The sequence below is a fragment of the Canis lupus genome, chromosome 3 (assembly GCF_011100685.1).
Source record: "Canis lupus familiaris isolate Mischka breed German Shepherd chromosome 3, alternate assembly UU_Cfam_GSD_1.0, whole genome shotgun sequence".
Taxonomy (NCBI): domain Eukaryota; kingdom Metazoa; phylum Chordata; class Mammalia; order Carnivora; family Canidae; genus Canis; species Canis lupus.
In genome coordinates, this window is record NC_049224.1 from 62,506,877 (window position 1) to 62,529,621 (window position 22,745).

At 42.4% G+C, this 22,745-nt stretch overlaps 1 protein-coding gene across 6 annotated transcripts in view; it reads left to right on the forward strand.

Moving 5' to 3' along the window:
* POLN (DNA polymerase nu) overlaps positions 1–22,745 on the forward strand; it is a 156,234-nt gene that overhangs the window by 28,791 nt on the left and 104,698 nt on the right. For all 6 annotated transcript variants that reach the window (XM_038533251.1, XM_038533255.1, XM_038533254.1 and 3 more), the window contains exons 6-11: positions 2,105–2,298; positions 6,415–6,521; positions 11,834–11,991; positions 14,445–14,513; positions 16,425–16,485; positions 17,187–17,251. In XM_038533251.1, the coding sequence (XP_038389179.1) occupies positions 2,105–2,298; positions 6,415–6,521; positions 11,834–11,991; positions 14,445–14,513; positions 16,425–16,485; positions 17,187–17,251 (654 nt within the window). The remainder of the gene's footprint in view (positions 1–2,104; positions 2,299–6,414; positions 6,522–11,833; positions 11,992–14,444; positions 14,514–16,424; positions 16,486–17,186; positions 17,252–22,745) is intronic.

The window sequence follows — 22,745 nt, forward strand, 5'->3', positions numbered from 1 at the left end:
GGGCATTTCCGTGATAACTAATTAGATAGAGCATCTTCTCATGTGCTTAGTGCCATTTGTGTATCTTCTGTGGTGAAATGTCTGTTCAGATTGTTTGTTCATTTTAAAATTGGGTTATTTGTGTTTTATTTTGGATCTGTAAGCTTTTTTCTATATTTTAATATAAGTCCCTTGTCAGATCTATGATTTGTATGTAGTTCTCCCAATCTGTGGCTTATTTTTTTTTCCAGTTTCTTACTGGTGTCTTTTAAAGCACAAAGTTTTTAAAATCTGATGAATTCCAATTTATCAAATTTTTGTATGCCCTTACTTTTGTTGTTATATTTAAGAATGCTTTCCCTATGCAGTTCTTTAAAATATTCTCTTGTGTTTTCTTCTAAGAATTATGGGTTTTGCTCTTATATTTAAATCTGTGGCTCACTTTGAGTTCATTTTTGTATATATTGTGAGATAAGGGGCACAAACCTGCCTCTTGTGTGCTGATATCCAGCTTTCCCAAGCTGTTGAAGGGACTCCTTTTTCCCCATTGAATCTTCTTGGCACTTTTCTCAAAACTCAATTGGCTGTAAATATAAGGCTTTATTTCTGGACACTTAGTTCTTTCCATTGATCTATGTGTCTGTCCTGAAGCCTGTATCACAGGGTCTTGGTTACTTTAGGTTTGTTGTGAATTTTGAAATCAGGAAGTAGGAGTCTTTTAACTTTGTCTTTTTGAAGATTTTTTGGGGGTATTCTGATTACTTTGCATTTCCATATAAATTTTAGGATCAACTTTTCAATTCCTTCAGGCACTCAGCTGGGATTCTGATACAGATTGTGTTGAGTCTGTAGATGAATTTTGGGAATTTTGCCATCTTGACAGTATTGAGTTTTCAGGCCCGTGAATTGGGGAGTATCCTTTCATTTACTTAAACCTTCAGTTTCTTTTAGCAGTGTTTTGTAGTTTTCTGTATAGTATACAAATGCTTTTTACCTATCATTTTTGAAAGACATTCTTGCTCATAAAAAAGTTATAAGCCAATAGTTTTTTCTTTCAGCAGTTGGAAGAGCTTCCTCCGCTATCTTCTAGCTTGCTTTGTTTCCCGCTAGAGATCTGCTGTCTCACTTCTCTTTATCTCTGTCTGGGTAATGCTCCTGACCCATCTCTCTGGCCCCCACCCCCTTCTTTTAAGGCTTTCTCTTTATTATTGGTTTTAAGCAATTTGATCATAATATTACTTCGTATGGTGTTCTTTGTGTTCCTTATACTTGGGGTTTATTGATCTAGGTTCTACAGATTAAGTCTTAGGAGTTTTGTGGTCCTCATGCGTGGTGTGTCTCTCTGCTAGTTTGGTCTTCTTTGACTTCTTTCATTAGTATTTGCAGTTTTCAGGGTAAAGAGCCTGTACATGTCTTGTTGATTTCTATTTAAGTATTTCATTTTTTTGGAATGGTTATTATAAATGGTAGTACATCATTTTATTTCTTTTTTTTTAGAGAGGGAAAGAGAAAGAGAGGGAGGGGGGATGACAGAGGGAGAGGGGGAGAGAAAATCCTAAGCAGGCTCCACACCCAGCATGGAGCCCCATGTGGGGCTCAATCTCATGACCCTGAGACCATTCCCTGAGCCGAAATCAAGTCAGATTCTTAACCAACTGAGCTAACCAGGCGCCCCAGGTAATATAGTTTTTTGAAAAAAGATCATTTTTATATGTTCATTGAGAGTATATAGAAGTACGGTTGATTCTGTATTTTAATCTTATATCCTACAACCTTGCTAAATTCACATATTGGTTCCAGGAGGTTTTTTGTAAATTCTTTTGGTTTTTTTTCTGCAGACATTTGTGTCATCTGTAAATAAGGACAGTATAGTTCTTTGTTTCTGATTTATATGCCTTTTATTTCTTTTGCCAGTCATACTACACTTGCTAAGACTCCTGTTGTGATGTTGAATAAAGAGGACACCAGATTTGGAGAGTAAAATCTTGGGTTTAGTTTTTGGCCTTGATTGTCATTAAAAGAGCTATTTATTTACAAATTTAATTGTAGGCCTTTTCTCTCTGTTTAATTATAAAACACACATTTCTTGAATAAATGCATTGTTTGTGTTTAATTTTGAACCCAGGCTCTGGTTCCCTCTGTTGAGGGAGTTGCAATGTTACTGCCGAGCCATGTAGACAGCCATGGTCCTCTGGATGTCTCAACCTCTGATGGTGTCCTGGAGGAAGGCTTCACGCTCCGTGATCAGTATATCTACCTCAAAACACAGCACTCTTCTACTGGGGACCACGAGCAAGAGGCATATAATCAATTTGCCAGGTCAGAAATCTCCTACTGCCTTAAATCCTGCTTACATGCCTGATTTTTCAGTCCAATTTAAAGTCTCCCAAACTCCAACTTTAAACTTTCAGTTTTATATGGGCACATGACAATAAAGTGGGTCTAAATGACGGAAAGTTCTGCACACACTAGCCCGCTTTCCCCCAAAGAGCTTCTGGAATGGAGGTTCCATTCCTTCATGGGAGCCCCTCCAGGATTTGAATCAACATCTCAGTGAGAAGTTGGTGAGAAAAGCTGTGTCCACAGGCCTGAAGATCCACTGTCATGGCCACAGTCCCAGATGATTTTCCTCATCTCTCTCACAGAGAAAATTAATTTATCACTGCATTCGAAAAGTAAATTGTCTTCAATACCACCTAATTTGATGCTAATTTCAAAATTTCATTCTGTGGAAATAATTTAGGACATGCCTCGCTTGGACCTGCCCCTTTAGAATCTTACAATTTTAGAACAAGCAAGGATGCTTGTGCTGCCCTATCTCAACCTGCTGTGGGTTTCAGCTTCTGCCCTTGTCACCAGTTCTCTGAATGTATTGTCAGCCTGACTCCAGTTTCTGCCTTGGGTGGGGACATCCACTTCTGCCCACCCAGCTCTCTAAGTCCCAGCGCCTTGACTGCCTGGCGGTAACTCCTTGAAGCTGCTGTCCTGAAGAGTTCACAGAGGCTGGGGTTAAGAAGGCCCTGGGCCTGGCCCTGGCCCTTTTGACCTCCTACAGTCTCACTGGACCATGAGGGACTTGTAGGCAATTGCTGCGTCTGTCTTGTCTCAGTGAGGAATGCCAGGGGCCAGTGTTGTGGCTGGACCAACCCAAAGAGTTCTTATGATCACAGGACCCAATTCAACAAAAACCGTCAGGGAACTTTGAGGAACAAGATTCATTACTCACAGGTCCTGGAGGGTACACAGCACACCAGGGGCTACACAGCAAAGTCGTAGCTGGAGAAAGAGGGTGCAGGCTCTGCCTTTATTAGGGTCTGAGAATGGGAGGCTGGGGGTTTCAAGGTTTTACTCTTTATTGGCTAATATAAGTCATAAAAGTGGGAATTAGAGTGCAGGAAGGGAAAAGCAGGGTCACTCACATAGGTTAGGTGTCTAGATGCCCCTGGCCTGTCTGAAAGGGGACCTTCACGGGTAGGGGTGTCCAAGTGTTTTGCTAAAGGTTGTCATACAGCTTGCAATATGGATATCTTTTGAAATGGATGGCAATCAAAGGCTTAACAGGAGGCACTTACACTGCAATAATTTTTGGTGAGAATGGGACATTTGTCAAATAGAGCAGCCTATTCACAAGAAATCCATAGCCTTATTTTTATATAATTTTCTTCTGAAAGAACAATTAGGCAGGTATGTTCTATAGAAGATCTCTGTGAGAACAGAGCCCTAATATTTGAACGGCCTTTTCTAAAATCTGGATTTATATATCCTACTCAATGCTCTTTACTTGGACATCTGGTAGTCACTTCAGTCTTAACATGTGCAAAACTGAGTTCCTGTCTTCCTGAAGCCTGCCTCTGACAGCCTTTTTGTCAAGGTTAATGTCAGCATTTGTTCTCCATGAGCCCAGGCCAACAGTCTTGGCGTTATCTTTAACTTCTCTCCTTTTCATCCGATCTCTTAGTAAATCCCATTGGCTCTGCCTTCAAAATACAGCTAGAAGCTGACCTTGTGTCTTTCCCTCTGCTCCTGCCATTTGCTGCAGGCTTTCCCCTCCCAACTGAACTGGGCTGGGTCTTCCTGAGGGCCTCCTGCCTCAACTCACCCCTCAGCCTGTTTCCTGCACACATATGAATCAGGTCACAACACTCCCTGCTCAGAGCCCCAACAGTTCCCTACAATGCCTGCAGGTCTGTACGTGGCACCTCACCAGGCCTGGGAGCTCATCCTCTTTCCCAGCCTCCTTGCTACAAGGGTCTTCCTTGTAGCACTCTTCCTCCCCTGCGGTGTGCTCCCAGGTTCCTGCTTGATTTGCTACTGCATTCCTGTAGACCAAAAAAAAAAAAAAAAAAAAAAGGCAAATTATGAAAACATGAAAGTAGAGAGTAGTGTAATGAGCCCTACACACACACACACACACCCCCCAAATAGTTACCAAAGGGTTTTCCATGCTTCCTTCATCTGTCCCTTTTCGAGGAGAGGGGTAGGGAACTGGGATTAGGGAAAATCCCAGGCATGTCATTTTAGCTTACAGGATGCAGTTTTAAAATACCTGGGCGTTTCTTCATTTAGCCAGTGCAATTCTCAAAGTTAAAAATTTTAATACACAGTCCAAATTTAAAACTACCTGATTGTTTTAAAAATGTCCTTCTTCACATGATCCCCTGGGATCAGGACCAGGTCATGTGTGACATTTCTTGTCTCTCCCACCTCTTTTAATAAGAGCATCCTCTGACCCCGACCCCAGTTTGCAGAAGGTTTTGTGATTGTGGGGTTCTTTAACTTTTACCCCTTTCCTCCATTATTTCTGTAACCTGGAGCTTAGTCCTACAAGTCCATTATTCAGCTCCAGCTTTTTTCATGAGAGCACTTCCCTGGGTGGTGCTGTCTGCTTCATACTCCATCTGTGATACAGTTGGATGGTCAGATTTAGCAAACAAAAACTCAGGATGCTAAATTTGAATTCTAGATAAACAATTTTTTAGTGTGACTATGTCCCAAGTACTGTAAGAGACATTCTTGCATTACAGACATACATCTCTAAAAAAACATTTATATTTTTTTCAGATAAAAATTAGTCACTGCTTTTCTGAATTTCAAGTTTAGCTGGGTATGCTGCACTCTGGTTACCTTTTGGGTATGCTGCAGTTATGCTGTCCTTATGTCCATGATGTTCAGATGGACCTGTGGCTCAAGTAATGCCAGCATGATCCCTCCATAGTGAACATCCCCACCAAACGTTGCCTCGGTGATTTCGTCTGTCAGGAGGGTCATTGAAATCACTTTCTAATTATGTCTGGAAGATAGTGATTTTTCTGTGTCTATCATTTCTTTCACTGTATTGAGTAAAATTTTCTGTAGAGGACTTTCCTTCTTCAAGTAGGCTTTTTGTTCACCAGGGAAGCCCAGGTGAAACCACACAAGAAAATGCAAATGCCTGTGAAACAAGCTGAGCAAAGTCTAACTCTGCTGACTTAGTGTGCAGAGCTGAGTGGACTCCGGCTTTTTCTCTCCCTCAGCCTCTTGCAAAACCCTCAGCGTATGAATAAACAGTTACTATGAAGGAAGATTTATAGTGCAGGGCCCAGACAGCAGCAAGATAGGGTCTCAGACCTTTGCTGTGCCTCTTACTAGTTGGGTAATGCTGGGAAAATTGTTTAGCCACTCTGAACCTCAGTTTTCTTATCTGTAAAGTGGATCAATGCCTGCCAAACAAGGTTGTGGTGAGATTTCATTGTAACAGTCCTTTGAAGTGTTTAACATAGTGTCATCATGGCAAGTGTTCACTAAATGATGACTCCTATGAATCGCATATCCAAGGAGTTCATGGTGAAATGGGGCGAGCCTATTTTCAAGGTAAATTACAGTACAGATGTGGTCCTGGCTACAGCCGGTACATGGACAGGAGCACAGAAGGAACATAGGGGGGCGACTCCCCACCTCAGGAGGCTGACCTTCCTGCAAACAGCACGTGGGTAGTCTGCAGAAATTGTGGGAGGAGAATTGTAAGCAAGAAGGCAGCATGTGAGGTGGCCCCTAAGTGTGAGAGCACATGGCACCATGTGGTGGTGGAGGTAAGACAGTTCAGTGTGAGCAGAGGGTAGAGTGTTTGGAGTGAGTGCTGGGGAGCCTGTAAGGAGTCCAAGGGGTGTGTGCCCCATTCAGGAATGTAAGTCTTAGCAGGTAATGTGGCTTTACCCAGGGACAGGCTCTGAGCGGCTGTGGGACCTTGGGTTCATTATTATGTAGGCTTTCTCAGCTTCATCCTCTGTGACATCTTCCTCATAGTATTCATGTTCATCTATGTAAGGCTCCTCGAAGAACACCGTCTACAATGTAGTACTATGCAAATGATACCTGTCAGAGCAATAAAAATATTTTTTCCAAAGTCAGGAGTTCTAAATTAACATCTAAATCAGTGAATTTCTTTTCATCTTTCAGGAAAGTTCTCTTTCAAACTCTGAAATGTCCTGTTATTTGTTTTAATGCTAAGGACTTTGTGCGAACAGTGCTGCAGATTTTTGGTAATGAAGGCAGCTGGAAGCATGGTAAGTTTTAGTTTCTCCAATCTCTTAAATTTAATTCTCCAGCAGTGATTCCTCCTGAGAATGGGAGGGTGGCTCAACTCTGGGGGCCTGGTCATGTGGCTCTAAAGCACCAGCTGTGTGGCCTTGGGCCCCAAGGGTGAGGGGGCACTTTCCCTCTGTGCTTTATTTATTTAACAGAGAGAGAGCACATGCAGGGGGAGCAGTAGAGGGGAAAAGGAGAATAAGACTCCCTGCTAAGCAGGGAGCCAGAATGGGGCTTAATTCCAGGGCCCCAAGATCATGACTCAAGCCAAAGGCAGATGCTTAACCAACTGAGCCACCCAGGTGCCCCTCCCTCTGTGTTTTATTTTATTTTTTAAAATATTTTATTTATTTATTCATGAGAGACACACAGAGAGAGAGAGGCAGAGACACAGGCAGAGGGAGAAGCAGGCTCCATGCAGGGAGCCTGACGTGGGACTCGATCCTGGGTCTCCAGGATCACGCCCTGGGCCAAAGGCAGGCGTTAAACCACTGAGCCACCTAGGGATCCCTGTGTTTTAGATTGTTTGATTTTTTGAAAGAATATATTACTTTTGTAATTTAAAATAAGAAGTGACTTATACAGTGTGGTCACATAGGATGTGTGTTACTGCAAATAGTTTATAAACTCCCTAAGAATTAGACTAAAGTCCAGACACATGAAAAAGATGCTCAGCATCCCTTATCATCAGGGAAATGCAAATCAAAACCACAATGAGATACCACCTCACATGAGTCAGAATGGCTAAAATCAACAACACAAGAAACAACAGGTGCTGGTGAGGACGTAGAGAAAGGAGAACCCTTGTGTAGTGTTGATGGGAATCAAACTGATAAGCCCTGTGGAAAACAGTATGGAGGTTCCTCAGAAAATTAAAAATAGAGCTACCCTATGACCCAGCAATTGCATTACTGGGTATTTATGCAAAGTAAAGCAGTTGCATTACTGGGTATTTATGCAAAGAATACAAAATACTAATTCAAAGGAATGTATGTCCCCTGAGCTTATAGTTATCATTATTTACAACAGCCAAGATATGGAAGCAGCCCCTGTACCATCCATAGGTGAATGGATAAAGAAGATGTGGTATATGTATATTACTCAGCCATGAAAAAGAATGAAATCTTGCCATTTGCAATAATGCTACAACATGGATGGATCTAGAGGGTACTATGCTAAGTGAGATAAGTCAGTCAGAGAAAGATACCATATGATCACTCACATGTGGAATTGAAGAAGCAAAACAAATGAGCAAAAGGAATAAAGAGAGACAAACCAAGAAACAGACTCTTAACTCTAGAGAACACACTGCTGGTCTCGGAGAGGGTGTTGGAGGGAAACAGGTGATGGGGATTAAGAAGTGCACTGGCTGTGATGAGCACCGGGTGATGTATGGAAGTGCTGAGTCACTATGTTGTACACCTGAAACTAATATAACTATGTTAACTATACTGAAATTTAAATAAAATAATAATAAAGTCCAGAGTAATTAGCATCAAAACAATATAGAACACATTTTTATTTTTCATTTAAAAATAAGAATTTTAAATAACTTTTCTTACTAGATGGTCAGATATGTAATGAAGCAAATATAGCAGAAATGCTCATTGTAGAATCTAGATAGTAGATATATGAATGTTGACTGGACAGTTCTTTTTAAATTGTGTACATGTTTGAAAATAAGATATTGGAAGAAATCATTTGATTGTGCAAAATTTACAACCTGTACAAGAGTACCTGTGATACAATAAGAAATATGTATTTAGTCTTTGTCCCTGCTTCCTGGCACATAGTTCCTAAGACACTTGCAATCCCCAGAGTGCTAAGAGTGTCTTTTGTGTGCTGATGAGAGGACTGGGAGCTGGGCCCCGAACCAGGGTCAGGGCAGGACAGTGGACGGAAGGACCACACCAGGCTTAGTGGGTTGGACTAGCTCTCCAGGGGAAGGAGAGCAGAAGGAGATGCAGTCCATCTCCATGGCCAGTGGTCTCATCAGTTGCACTGTGCAGTGGAATCTCCATAAAATCCCTGCACAGGGCGTTGGGGGATCTGGAGGTGGGTGAGCATGTCTGGGCGCTGGGCACAGGTGCTCCCGGAGAGGCTTGGGGACTGCACCTCCTGCCCTGTACCTTGGCCTGTGCGTCTCTTCCCTTTGGATGATCCTGAGTTGTGTCCTTCATGATAAATGGGTACTTAGTAAGATGCTTTCTAGAATTCCGTGAGCTGTTCTAGCCAAGTGTGGAACCTGAGAAGGGGGTTGTGAGAACCCCAGTTTGTAGTCGGCTGGTGGGAGATACAAGAGGCATCTGAAACAGGGGTAGTCTTATGAGGTTGAGCTCTTACCCACAGGTCTTTACTCCCTGCAGCTCATGTCAGAATGGTGCCAAACTGTCAGACCCCTGCCAGCATCTGCAGAGAGCCTGGGACCTGGGGGTGCAAGAGCCACATGTGGGGCACCAGAGGTGGTGTTGAAAAACAACATAGTACCCATCACCCAGTTTCAACAATTACCAACTTAGGTCTAGTCTTCCTTTGTAATGCCTCACCTTTCCAAATCCCTGCCTCTTGGATTATTTTGTAGCAAATTCCAAGCATCATATGATTCATCTGTAAATATTTCAATTATATGAAACTTGAGGGTTTCATTTTTAAGATGATGCCATCATCCTTGCCCCCCAAATTGTAGCAATTGTTCAGTGTTATTTGATATCCAGTCAGTATGTACGCTGCCCAGTTGTCTTTAAATATTGTTTTTGTTTTTTATGGTTCTTTTGACTTAGAATCCAAACAAGAATCAGAGTTAGGTTATCCCAAAGCTGGGATAGGTGTGATATATTTCTTAAGTTTCTTTTCTTCTCATCTATATATCCTCTCTCCCTGTTTTAAATTCCTGTAATTATTTTATCCTTATGGCTGAAACCAAAATTGTTTGTTGTGTAGGATTTCCCAGAGTCTGGATTTTCAGAATATATCTCCTTCTTGCTGTCTAACAGTTTCTTCTTGCTCTTCTATTTCTTGTAAATTGGCAATGATATCCAGAGACTTGATCAGATTTCAGGCCTGATTTTGGAAAGGCAAGACTAAGTCATGACCCCGACCCTAACCCTAGGTAATGGCGTGTCCTTCTGTCAGGAGGTACGTGATGTTTGGTTGTCTATCTTTTTTGTGATGTTTGAACTCTTATTTTGTATGTTGAATCTACTTCTCTGGTCTTTCACATTTATCACTTTATCTAGAATCTATTTCCGATCTTTTTTTTAATTCCTCTTTTCCATTATTTTTTTTTGTAGGGCATTATCTATTGCATTGATTGGCTTTTGTTTATTGCCAGTTTAGTTTTTATTTATGAAATTTTTTTTTGGTTTTATTTCCTGAACCCTTTTATTTCTTTGTTCAGTTTTTCTTTTTTTTTCTTTTTCTAAGTCACCTAATTTCTAAGTGTTTCTAATTCTGATTTATTAATTTTTCATAAGTTTTATAATTTTCTTGATTTTTCTTAGCTCATTTTAAATCTGTTTTGTTGGTATTTCTCTGTCAACTACTGCCACTTTCTCCCCAGTGTGGGGCCTTGTCTTGGGGGGGGGGGGGGTTAGTGTGTGAGATGGAGGAATTTACAGGAACCAGCCTCCAGGTTCTTCCAGCACCATCAGACCTTCCCCAAGAGTTTTCAAGAATATATGTTGGCAGAACCTTAATTTTGGAACATTAGAGCTTTGAAAAGGCAAGTAGAGTGAACGAGTCCACCTGGGTGAGTTAGCACTGCCAGACGGTGTGGGCAGTGTCATGCACAGCCGTGGGTGCAGGCCCAGAGTGCCTGCTAATATTCCCCCAGCCAAGGTTCCAAATCTGCCAACATACAGGGACTTCCCAGACATCAGACAAAAAAGCCATGGTACTGGATGCCTTGGCAAATATAAATCTCTTAGACTGGCATAATTTAAAGATGCCAAAAATTATAGTATTTAGTGTGTTGTGGTCTAAGAGCACATTTGTTTAAAAGAAAACTCCTTTATTTTTGTGTAGTGTTATTCAAAATGTTAAAGTAACTTGGGGCACCCGGGTAGCCCAGGCGGTTGAGCATCTGACTCTTGTTTCGGCTCAGGTCAGATCTCAGGGTCCTGAGATGGAGCCCTGGGTTGGGCTCTGTGCTCAGTGCAGAGTCTGCTTGGAATTGTCTCTCTCTCTCTCTCTCCCTCTCCCCCACTCATGCTCTCTCTTAAAATAAGTAAATAAATCTTTTTTAAAATGTTAAAACAGCTTGAAAAACCAATCACTTAGAATTCAGACTTATCTCTCAGTTTATCAGCCCCCCATCCTTTTATTTTTTCTTTTTTTTTAATTTTTATTTATTTATTTATGATAGTCACAGAGAGAGAGAGAGAGAGGCAGGAAAAAAAAGAGAGAGAGAGAGAGAGGCAGAGACACAGGCAGAGGGAGAAGCAGGCTCCATGCACCGGGAGCCCGACGTGGGACTCGATCCCAGGTCTCCAGGATCGCGCCCTGGGCCAAAGGCAGGCGCTAAATCGCTGCGCCACCCAGGGATCCCCCCCCCATCCTTTTATAGCTCCCCTGTCCATGTCTAAAATACCCTCGTACTAAAACTTACTTGGCAGATGTCATTTTTATTTTTCAGAAAGCAACTTCCCATATGTCTCGCACACACGTACAGTAAGCTCTTCCCTGAGTTTTCAGTTGAGAAAACTAGTTTTTATGGGCAGTGCTGCCAAGGTCCAGAGGTGGCCTTGTGCCTCATTCTTTCTACACATCCCAATGCAGCAGAGATCTGGGGGTCTCTCAGGGTTTTCCTCACATCAAGTGCCAGGTGTCTCCGCCCTCACACACACACACACCACCCACCCTCCCCAGAACTGAGTGATGAGGATGCTTATGCTTTTCCTTCTCCTCACAAGACTTGGTTCCTGGACACCTTGAAGAGGGGTGGTGGTGCCTAGGAAGGCAGCTCAGTGAGAAGCATGGCCAGAAAGCTGGGGAGCAGTGGCAGGAGGCAGGTGGGGAGGAGGGTTCTCACATTAGTTCAGTCTCCCTCTTTGGCTGTCTAGGGTCAGTCCCCCACGGAGACTGCCTCTGTGGGAACTGGGTCATGGGGGCTGCTCTCACCAAAGGCTCTGAGTTCCTCAGGAATGGTGGCATGTCCCTGTGGCACGTACCTCCATCACTGGAGGGGATGGCAGTGCTATTATTATTACTTTGAACCTTGAGAACCTTGTAGGAGTAGGGAAGAGGACAGTTTTCCAGTTTTCCTGGAGTGATTAAATGGCCTTCTCTGCAGTTGTTCATTTTGTGGGGCTGGATCCCAGAATTGCTGCATGGCTTATCGATCCTGGGGAGGCTGCAACCTCGTTTGAAGACTTAGTGGCAAAATTCCTTGAAAGCTCCATCTCCGTGAAAGTGAACAGCACATATGGAAACTCCTCAAGAAATGTCGTGGTGAGTTGTGTTGTCTTTATCAATGGTAATACAACCCGGATTTTTTCCTAGAAGTGTTTTCCATTTCATAAACAGTCCAATAGTAAAAAAAAAAAGAACATCAGTGACATTCATTATTACTTACTCTGCACAAATGCTTTTTACTCTGACATTTCTGGTAGAGGATATTGACTTAAGTAAGGTGACTTCTGTTCCTTCGTGAATTTGTTCCTGGGAAGTCCATTCACATTGTGATTATCTTCTAAACAGACCCTCTGGTGTCAGAGTCACGTGATCTGTGACCTGAGAGCTGCCTGTAGTGCTGATGCCCTGACCTCTGTGGCAGGGGTTCTGGCCACACCTTGGTCCATGTGCCCAGGCATGTCTTTCCAAGCCCTGTCCTAGAGATGCATCTAGTTGTTAGGAACCACATGTGCAGAAGCCACGATGCTCACAGCTCTGGAGCCCAGCCTGGAGCCTCACAAGCCAGAGACATCACACGGCCCCACAACAGGTCCCAAGGAGCTGTCCCCAGGGAGAGCAACGTGGGCCACAGTTGGGCCACCATGTTCAGGCTTCCTGCCTGTAAATCAACAGCAATATGCTAAAAGCACAGCCGGAAGAGCCTTACAGGGTGCTCGGGGAGCACAAGGATAGGCTGTGGTGGGGAGCCCTTGGGACAGAGTGACTGGTGATGTGTGGGCCCTGAGGCCTGGGGAGGTTTGCTTCTGCTCTTCATCCCCTGCTGTCTGGAAGGGAGGGTCTGAGACATATAGGGACTGGGGGGTAAAAATGCAGGAACTCACTCCCCCTTGATTTAGAAAGACTTGTGTCAGAGGAATATGGGAGATCTCACAGACCCAGGGAAGGCAGTACCGGGCCTTGGGAAGACGAGAGCCCTCAGACCCAGGACCAGCAGTGAGCCAGGACCTTGCATCCATATGTCACTTTTGTCAAAGACTCACATTTTCAGCACTGAGATGCTGCATTTCTCTCACTGTACCACACATGTGCCCCTTGGCAGGAGGGCAGGGCGTGGAGGTGAGTTCTACCAATCGATCATGTGATGTTGGGGAGGAACGTCCTCAAATAGAAGCTGGGACACTGCTACTGAAACAGGGATGTGCCTGCCTCAGTAGTACCTGTCAGTTTCTAGATGAGAAGACCAAGGTGCAGAAAGGTCAGTGTGCATGCACCTTGCTTAGGTCAGGTTGAGACTATGGGTTTCTGACTCTAAAGTCCAGTTTCTTTCTAGTGTATATCTGGGGATGGGAGTGGCTACCGGGAACAAAGCCCCAACTGCAGAGATGTGTTTTCTCCCCATCAACAAGCCGGTGCCTGGCACCCAGACTGGGCAGCTGTTCATCATGCTGTGGGCTCTGGCAGTCCCCCAGCGACCCGTGTGCCATCGCCTCACAGCCCACAGCAGCTTCACCCCCAGGCCCTCATCACACTCCAGGAAGAAGAGGAGCAGCCTCCATGAACTTGGGCTTGAATCCTGTTGGCTAGAAATGTGTCCACTGTGGAGGCATGCAGTGCAGGAGGGGCGGGAGGAGAAAGCCAGGGTCACATGATGCCATGCTGGAGAAGTGATGGGGATTGTCTGGGAGAACCTCAGGGAGTCTGGGCAGAAGGAGCAGCATGGGAGCAGGAGAGAACTGCGAAAATAGGAAGGAAGGTGTGGGGTGGAAAAGGAGCTGTGTCAGGGGCTCTGTCACAAAGGTGCTGGTCCCATGCTGGAGCTCAGTCTCATCCCGGGAAGCCCCAGCTGGAGAACCATTCCAAGTGGGAGCCGTATGGTCAGCTCTGTCCTGTAGAAAACTCAGTCTGCTCATGGAGCCCCCAGAACAGTCATCCAGGAGACACAAGGCTGGGGATGATCAGAGAGCAAATGCTAGGCTATGTCAGGCCACTGTTGACTCCTCATACTGAGGTTTCTCTGGCTTGGGGCCTTGAGGCCAAAAGCAGAATGTGGAGAGTCATTTAACAGAGTGAGGTGTTCAAGGAAGGAGAGTCAGATAGTGCTGGAGGCTACGGCTCATACCCTGCCCTGTTTGTTCACTCTCAGGGCCTCTGGAGGCGTCATCCAGGTGAGGATGGGTGGTGAGGGTGGCCACTTGGCTCCTTAGCTTGCTGAGCTGTGTGGAGGGTGCACATCTGTCTCTACCTCTGTGCGATCTTTGCACCTTGGACACAGCTCCTTTACAGTTCCTGTAAAGTGAGGGAAAAACTGGGTCAGGGAGAAAGTGTGAGGCTCCAGGTAGCTTGCATTTGCCCAATAAGAAGGATATTCAGTAGCCTGGGGGCTCATCTGCTTGAGGTATTTTGTAATGCCACTAGCTGTGTCATGTCTGCCATGGAAAGACTCCTGCCACCCAGCTGGTGCCCATTTGTGTGGCTTGTGTCACTTTCTACATTGTGATGAACATTGTTGCCAAGTTTGCCTAATCTTTCATTCTTTCGATCTTTTAAAGAATCAGAATGTACGTGTGAACCTGAAAATACTCTACAGACTTACAATGGGCCTTTGTTCCCAGTTGAAGGCAAGGCATTTTATTATAACTTGGGGTTAGCAAGCACTCTCGCTCACTGTTCCCCAAGAGCATCTCTCACTCCTATCCACACTCCCAGCATCTTTGAGTATGCAGGAAATGGAAGATAGAATTCTAAGGCCAAGTTAACTTGTGCATTACTCAGAACGATAGTCCATGTGATAAGACCTCAAGTTTTAAAAATGTTTTCTGTAGGTTAACAATTGTAGCATTTTTAAAAGCCACCAATTCAGTTGGAACTTTCTTTTTTTTTTTTAAGATTTATTTATTTATTTATTACAGAAAGATGGAGAGCATGAGTAGGGGTAGCAACAGAGGGAGAGAAAATCTCCAGCAGATGCCCCACTGAGTGTAGAGTCTAATATGGGGCTCAATCTCACAACCCTGAGATCAGGACCTGAGCTAAAGTCAGATGCTTAACCCACTGAGCCACCCAAGCACTCCTCAATTGAAATGTTTCTAATGCTGCAGTTAACATAAAAGCTGAGTGTATATTTTAGTTTAAAAGTGGGATGGGAAAATAAAAAAATAAAAAAAAAAAATAAAAGTGGGATGGAGGGGATCCCTGGGTGGCGCAGCGGTTTGGCGCCTGCCTTTGGCCCAGGGCGCGATCCTGGAGACCCGGGATCGAATCCCACGTCAGGCTCCCGGTGCATGGAGCCTGCTTCTCCCTCTGCCTATGTCTCTGCCTCTCTCTCTCTCTCTGTGTGACTATCATAAATAAATAAAAAATTTAAAAAAGTGGGATGGACCCAGCTCTACTCAGAGTCTCATTAGGAAGCAGAGGGCATTGAGGGAACAGTCAAGAAAAGTTGAAGGAAGGGACAATATATGGAGGTGAGGCCAGGTATGAGGGGGCCAGCAGGGGATGGAGAAGCCACCGGGGACAGGCACTGGCAGGAATCTCCTCTACCTCTGGGCTTGGAGGGTAAGCTGTCACCAGAACATGGGGAGAGCAGTGGCCCTACAGGGGCTGCCGAGGAGTCAGGAGGCCAGACACCAGGAGCTGTGGCTGTGGGCCAAGAACTGTGGACTTGCGGGGTAGGGTCCAGCCGGAGAGAGGAAACCCACTTCTCTCCCCTGCTGCCCGTCAACCCTTCCTTGAGGGCAAAGTGCAGGGCACTGGGTGTGGAGGAGCAGGTCAAGAGTGAAAGGGCACAGCACAGGGGCAGGTGAGGCCAAGGACTTTCACACAGCAGCAGGAAGGAATGCACATGACAGAAGCTCTGAGAAGAGGCATGAGACAGTGTGAATAAACGCAGAGATGTTTTGTATTATTGGAGAAGGTGACCTAATAGATTTCACCTCTCCCCACGCTAATCTACAAAGCCAATGCAAAAACCAATGAAAATCCTAGTTATACTTTTAGGAATTCAGTAAACCTATTCTGAAGTTAAAATGGAAGACTAAAAGTCTAAAAATACCTACATCACACTTTAAAATGAAAAAGATTAGGGTGCCTGGGTGGCTCAGTCAGTGAAGTGTCTACCTCCAGCTCAGGTCATGATCTCAGAGTCCCAGGATTAAGGCCCAATGAGCTCACTGCTCAGTGAGAAGTCTGCTTCTCCCTCTTCCTTTGCCCTTCCCCTCTGCTCATGCACTCCCTCTCTCAAATAAATAAAATCTTAAAAAATTTTTTGAAATGAGAAAGATTAAAGAAAATTGAGAGTGGGGCTTGGCCTACCTGATATTTCTAAATATCTGTATGAGATCTTGATAATGAAATAGGATACTTAAAGGAAATAGGAGCTTTATTAGGAAGGAGGACAGTGGAAAGCTGCTGTTGGATAGGTGCCACCACTCACTTAGGAGTTGCCCAAATTGTACAGTCAGGTAGGCTATTAGCTATGTGCAGGTAGAAATAATTTAAAAGTAACATAGGTATTCTTTTCTACAAAATAGGTTTATGGTTTATGGCAACTATTTTGTACTTTGGAGCTTCCTCTGATACCAATTTTGGCAGGTAAGGTACCATAAAGATGATGGACAGTCCTCTTTCTAGGGAATTCTCAACATTGTTTGAGAGCAACTGTTTATCTCTTATTTAGACATAGGCAGTGTGTTATGTAGGCACTGAGAGGTAGCCAGCTCTCTGTTTGCCTTCTCTGTAATAAGAGGAGTTGGACCGCATCACCTGTTGATCTAGAAGGACCAGAGTTTCTGACCTCTCAGTCACATGGGATCCCTTTGTACTGTGTGGTTCTGCTGGGTGCCTGGGCCAAGGGGCAGCCCTATGCTCCTGAGAGCCGCAGAGCAGGAGTGCAGGAGGAGCCTGTGGCGTGTTCTGCATGTCAGTTCATCCTAGTGTGTGCTGTTGTTCAGCCCTGCCCCCTCAGGACAGCCCTTAGGACAAGGGTTGAGGGCTCTCTTCTGTCTTTGCCTCTTAGCCCCCACTCTGCCCAGGTCCTGTTGGGCACTCTGCGGCTCACCTGGCCCGAGGCAAGTCCATCCCTGGCAGCTGGCCAGAGTCCATCCCCATGCCAACCACCACCACATGGAGCTTGAGCACTGACCCGAGTGGATGGTTAGTCGAGGTTGGACACAGCAGGCGCTGTCATTATTGTCCTCATCAGGGAGCAAGGCTAGCTGCTAGTCCTTGAGCCTTTGGCAGAAATGACTCATTGAGAGAGTACAAGTTTTATCTCTTTGGTGTTTGAATCACAGTGATGGAAAGCCACAGCATTCGGGTGAACAGAGAAGAAATGGAAAGGACTTCAGCACTTCTTGGGGTGCGTTCTTATTGTAGAGCTGTGGTGCCTATAAGTCTTTCCTACCCCCTGCTCCCTTCCTTGCATGCACCAAACAACGCCGATGCCTCCTGTGTCTGATGCGTGCAGGTGAGTACCAGGCGGGCAGCTGGGCGCTTGCCCCATGCCATGTGCGGGGTGTCACGGATCCTCCAGCTTCTCAAAGGTCAGGCTCTCTCACAAGGAATCCTACTATTGTTTGGTGAGGGGAATTCACTGCTTTCTTGGGTTCTTTGAAAAAGCAATAACAGAACTTTCTGTCAAAAATAAGAAATGCAGAGGGATGCATAGAGATGCATGAAAAAGGCATTAAAATGTGTCACGTAAGTTATTTTAAAGGAAACTCTAGCTTAACCATCACTAGACCAAAGCATAGAATTTCTAGAAGCCCTGTGTGCCTTTTCCCTATCTCAACCCTTCCTGCTATCGAAAGTCATCCCTGCCCTGGCTCGTGGAGTCACTACCTTGTTGCTTTCCTTTGCTGTGTTCCACCTCAGCACCTGAACAGTGTTGGGCTCTCCTTTGGGACTGTGGGTCAGTGGTCAGCTGACCACTCTCCCTCTGCCTCCAAGTCTCAGCCTCACCATGTCCTGTGTCACTTGGTGCTGGTCTGCTGTCACACCCCTCACCCTATACCCCTATGGATAGCATCTGCGTTGTGGCCAGCTGGCGGCCCTTACAAACCATGCTGTTCCCTTGAACATGTCTCCTGGGCCCACCAGCACCCGCTTCCCTGGGGCCCAGGATGGTCTCCTCAGCTTTAGTAAGGAACACTGAATTGCTTTTCCAAAGTCACACCCGCCAGAAGCACACTCAGGTCCTGCCATGCATGGGGACACCAGGTTTGCAGGAACACCTACTCTGGTGGGAATGTAATGGTATCTCCTTAAGATTTTGGTTTCTGTTTTCCTGACTACTAATGAGATGGGATAGCTTTTCGTATCATCATTGTCTACTAGGAGTTTCTCTTTGGTAAAACAGCTTTTCAGGTTTCTTACCCATTTTTACGTGGAGGGCTCTGTCTTTCCCTTATAGTACAACTTGATAAAATCCAGTTACAAACCTGTTATATATACCTTCTCCCTCTCTCTGTTTCCTTTGTACTTTCCTAATGGTGTCTTTTGACAAATAGAAGTTCTAAATTTTTAATATGGTGTAATTTACCAATCTTTGTCTTTATGATTACTGCTTTCACTATGCTGTTTAAGAAAGCTTTCTTATGTCAAGCTCATGAACTATTCTCAGGTGTTGTGTTTAAAATCTATTTTCATTAGCCTTTGCATTTAGGTTTATAATACACCTGATTTTTCCTTTTTATGTACTTTTTTAATTGAGAAAGAAATTGCATACAGTGAATAATGCAACTATTTTTAATTGTGATAAAATACATTTAACATAAAACTTACCATCTTAACCATTCCTAATTAGACAGTACAGTGATATTCAGTACACTGACATGATTGTATAGTCGTCATCACCATCCATCCCCAGAACTGCAAAGCTGAAACTCTGTGCCCCTTCAGTCCTGCCCACCCTCCCCTCACTCTAGCTCCCACCAGCCACCACTATGCTTTCTTTCTGTGACAAGACTGCTCTAAGCACTTCACGTAAGCCAGATCATACAGAACTTATCTTTTTTCCCTGGCTCATTTCACTTAGCATAATGTCTTCAACATTCATCCTTGTTATAGCATGTTGCTACATGAATTATCTTCCTCTTTGAGGTTGAATACTACTCCATTGTACATATATACCACATTTTGCTTACTATTCATCTGCCAGTGGATGTAAGCAACTTGAGCTGCTTCCATGTTTTAACCATTGTAAGTAATGCTGCTATAAAAATGGGTGTACAAATATCTCTTTAAGACTCTGCTTTCATTTCTTTTGAGTGTATATCCCAAAGTGAATTGCTAGATCTTATGGTAATTTTTCATTTTTTGAGGGACCATTATACTTTTTCCACAGTGGCTGTACCATTTTGCACTCCCACTAACATGCATAAGTGCACTTTCTACACATCCTCACCAATACCTGTCGTTTTCTGAGCTTCTTTTGTTTTGTTTTAATAATAGCCATCCCAATGAGTGTGAGGTGGTATCTCACACTGTAGTTTTGATTCCATTCCCCTAATGATTAGTAATGTTCATCATCTTTTCATGTGCTTACTGGCCATCTGTGAATCTTCTTTGGTAAAATGTCTATTCAGGTCCTTTGCCCATTTTTGAATTGGGTTGTTAATGTTTTCTTTTTGTTGAGTTTTAGATGTTCTCTATATATTCTGGATAGTAATCCTTTATCAGATATATGATTTATAAATATTTTCTCCCATTTTATGGGTTGCCTTTTTTGCTCTTTGATAGTGACTTTTGATGCACAAAAATTTAAAATTTTCATAGTCCAATTAAAAAATTTTTCTCTTGTCCCTCTGCCTTTGTTATCATATTCAAGAAATCACCTTCAAATCCAATATAGTGCAGCTTTTGTCCTGTGTCTCTTTCTAAGAGTTTTACTGTTGTAGGTCTTAAATTTAGGTCCTTGATAATTATGAGTTAATTTTTGTATATGGTGTGAGATAAGAGTCCACCTTCATTTTTCTTCATGTGAATGTACAGTTTTCCCAACACCATTTGTTGAAAAGACTGTACTTTTTCCATTGAATGTTCTTGGCACACTTGTCAAAAATCATTTGACCCTACATGCAAAAATTTATTGCTGGACTCACTATTGTATTCTTTCTCTGTCTGTCCTTATACCAGTACACACTGTTTTGGTTAGTGTAGATTTGTAGTCAGTTTTGAAATCAGAAAGTATGGATCCTCTACATTTGTTCTTTTTCAAGATTTGGCTATTTGGAATCTCTTGAGATTTCATATGAATTTTAGGATGCATTTTTCTAGTTCTGAAAAAAAGTCTTTGGGATTTTAATAGAAATTACATTGAATCTGTAGATCACTTTGAGTAGTTTTCATATTTTAATATATTAAGTTTTCCAGTCCATGAACATGAGATGTTTCCATTCATTTATTTTAAAATTTATTTCAGCAGTGTTTTATAATTTTCATTGTATGAGTCCTTCACCTCCTTTGCTAATTCCTAAGTATTTTATTCTTTTTGATGCTGCTATGAATGAAATTGTTTTTGTAATTTCCCTTTCAGATTGTTCATGTGTAGAAATGCAACTGACTTTTATGTGTTGATGTATCCTGCTACTTTGCTGAGTTCCAAAGTTCTAACAGTTTCTTGTTTTTTTGGTTTTGCTTCTTTTTTTTTGGTATGGGCTCTAGAGTTTTCTATGCATAAAATCATATCACCTGCAGAGGTAATTTTACTTTTTACTTTTTCTGTCCCAGTTTGGATGCCTTTTATTTATTTTTCTTGTCTAATTGCTCTGACCAGAACTTCCAGTACCATGTTGAATTGAATAGAAGTGGTGAAAGCAAGCAACCTTTCCGTGTTTCTCATCTTAGAAGAAATGCTTTTAGTCTTTCACCATTGAGTATGATGTTTCCTGTCAGTGTTTTTTATATGGTTTTTATTATGTAGAGATAGTTCCCTTCTGTTTTAAGTTTGTTAAGTATTTTTATCATGAAAGAGTGTTAAATATTGTCAGATGATTTTTGTGCATCAGTCGACATGATCCTGTACTCTTATAACCCCTCCATTCTGCTGATGGGGCGTTTTACATTGATCAGTTTTCATGAATTGACCCATACTTGTATTCTATGAATAATTCCCACTTAGTCCTGGTATTTTTTTTTGAGGATTTTTGCGTCAATGTTCATAAATGTTGTTAGTCTATAATTTTCTTGTATCTCTGGCTTTGGTATCAGGGTAATGCTGGCCTCATAGAATGAATTAAGAAATGGTCTTCCCTCCTCTCCATTTTTTGGGAAAAGTTTGGGAAGGATTGATATTGGTTCTTCTTTAAATGTTTGGTAGAATTCACCTGTGAAGCTAATGATCTGGGGCTCTTCTTTGTTGGGAGATGGATTATTGATTTAATCTCCTTACTAGTTATAAGGACTATTATAGGACTATTCAGATTTTCTATTTCTTGGTGATTTAGTCTTGATAGGTTTTGTGGTTTTAGAAATTTATCCATTTCATCTAGGTTATCCAATTTGTTGGTGTACAGTCATTCTTAGTACTCTTATAATTCTTTTTATTTTTGTAGAATAATGTCCCCAATTTCATTTCTGATTTTAATAATTTGAGTTTTCTCTTTTTAATTAGTCTATCTACTGAAAATTTGTCAATTTTTAAAATCCTTTTGAAGAACTAACTTTTGGTCTCATTGATTTTCTCCATTGTTAACCTATTTATTTCATTTATCTCTGCTCTGATGTTTCTTATCTTCTTCCTTTTGCTACCTTTGAGTTTAATCTGTTCTTTTTTTTAGTTCCTTAAGTTGTAAAGTTAAGTTATTGATTTCAGATTTCTTGTTTCTTAATATCTATAATATTTATAGCATTTATAGCTATAAATTTCCCCTTTGTTACTGATTTACTGCATTCCATAAGTTTTAGTATATTGTATTTTCATTTTCATTAATCTCTAAGTAATTTCTAAACTCTATTTGATCTTTTGGTTGTTTAAAAATAATTTTAGTTTCCAGTTTTGTGAATTTTCCAGTTTTCCTTTTGTTATTGATTTCTAACTTCATCCTGTTGTAGTCAAAGAAGATGCTTTGTAGTCAGGGAAGATGCTTTCAAAAAATAACTATTTTTTGAAGTCTCTTGAGTCTTAATTTGTGGCCTAACATATGGTCCTGGAAAATGTCTCATGTGCACATGAGGAATCTGTGTGTGGTAGTTGCTGAGTGGTGCTCTGTGTGTCTGTTGGATCTGGTTGGTTTACTGTACTGCTTAAGTCCTCTGTTTCCTTATTTTCTGTATGGTGGTTTTCTACCTGTTATTGTGAGTGGAGTAATCAAGTCTCCTAACGACTATTGTAGAATTGTCTATTTCTCTCTTTAATTCTGACAGTTGTTTCTTGATATATTTTGATGGTCTGTCATTGGGTGTGTAAATGTTTATAATTGTTTTATCTTCTTGCTGTATTGAATACATGTCATCCTTTGTCTCTTGTAACCATTTTTTATTTGTGTTACTATTTGTGTGTCTCTTTCTATCCTTGTACATTCAACGTGTCTGTATCTTTGAATTTAAAGTTTGTCTCTTATGGACAGCATGTAGTTGGATCATGTGTTTTTATCTATTCTTCCAGTCTCTGTCTTTTGATTGGAGAGTTTAACCCATTTACATGTAAGTAATTACTGATTAGAAGGGAATTACTTCTGTCATTAAACTGTTTTATATATGTATTATAGATTTTTTTGTCTGTCATTTCCTACATTACTGTCTTCTTTGTGTTTAGTTGATTTTTCGTAGCGAATCATTTAAATTCCTTTCTCATTTTCTTTTGTGTATATTCTCTAGCTATTTTCTTTGTGGTTACCATGGGAATGACATTT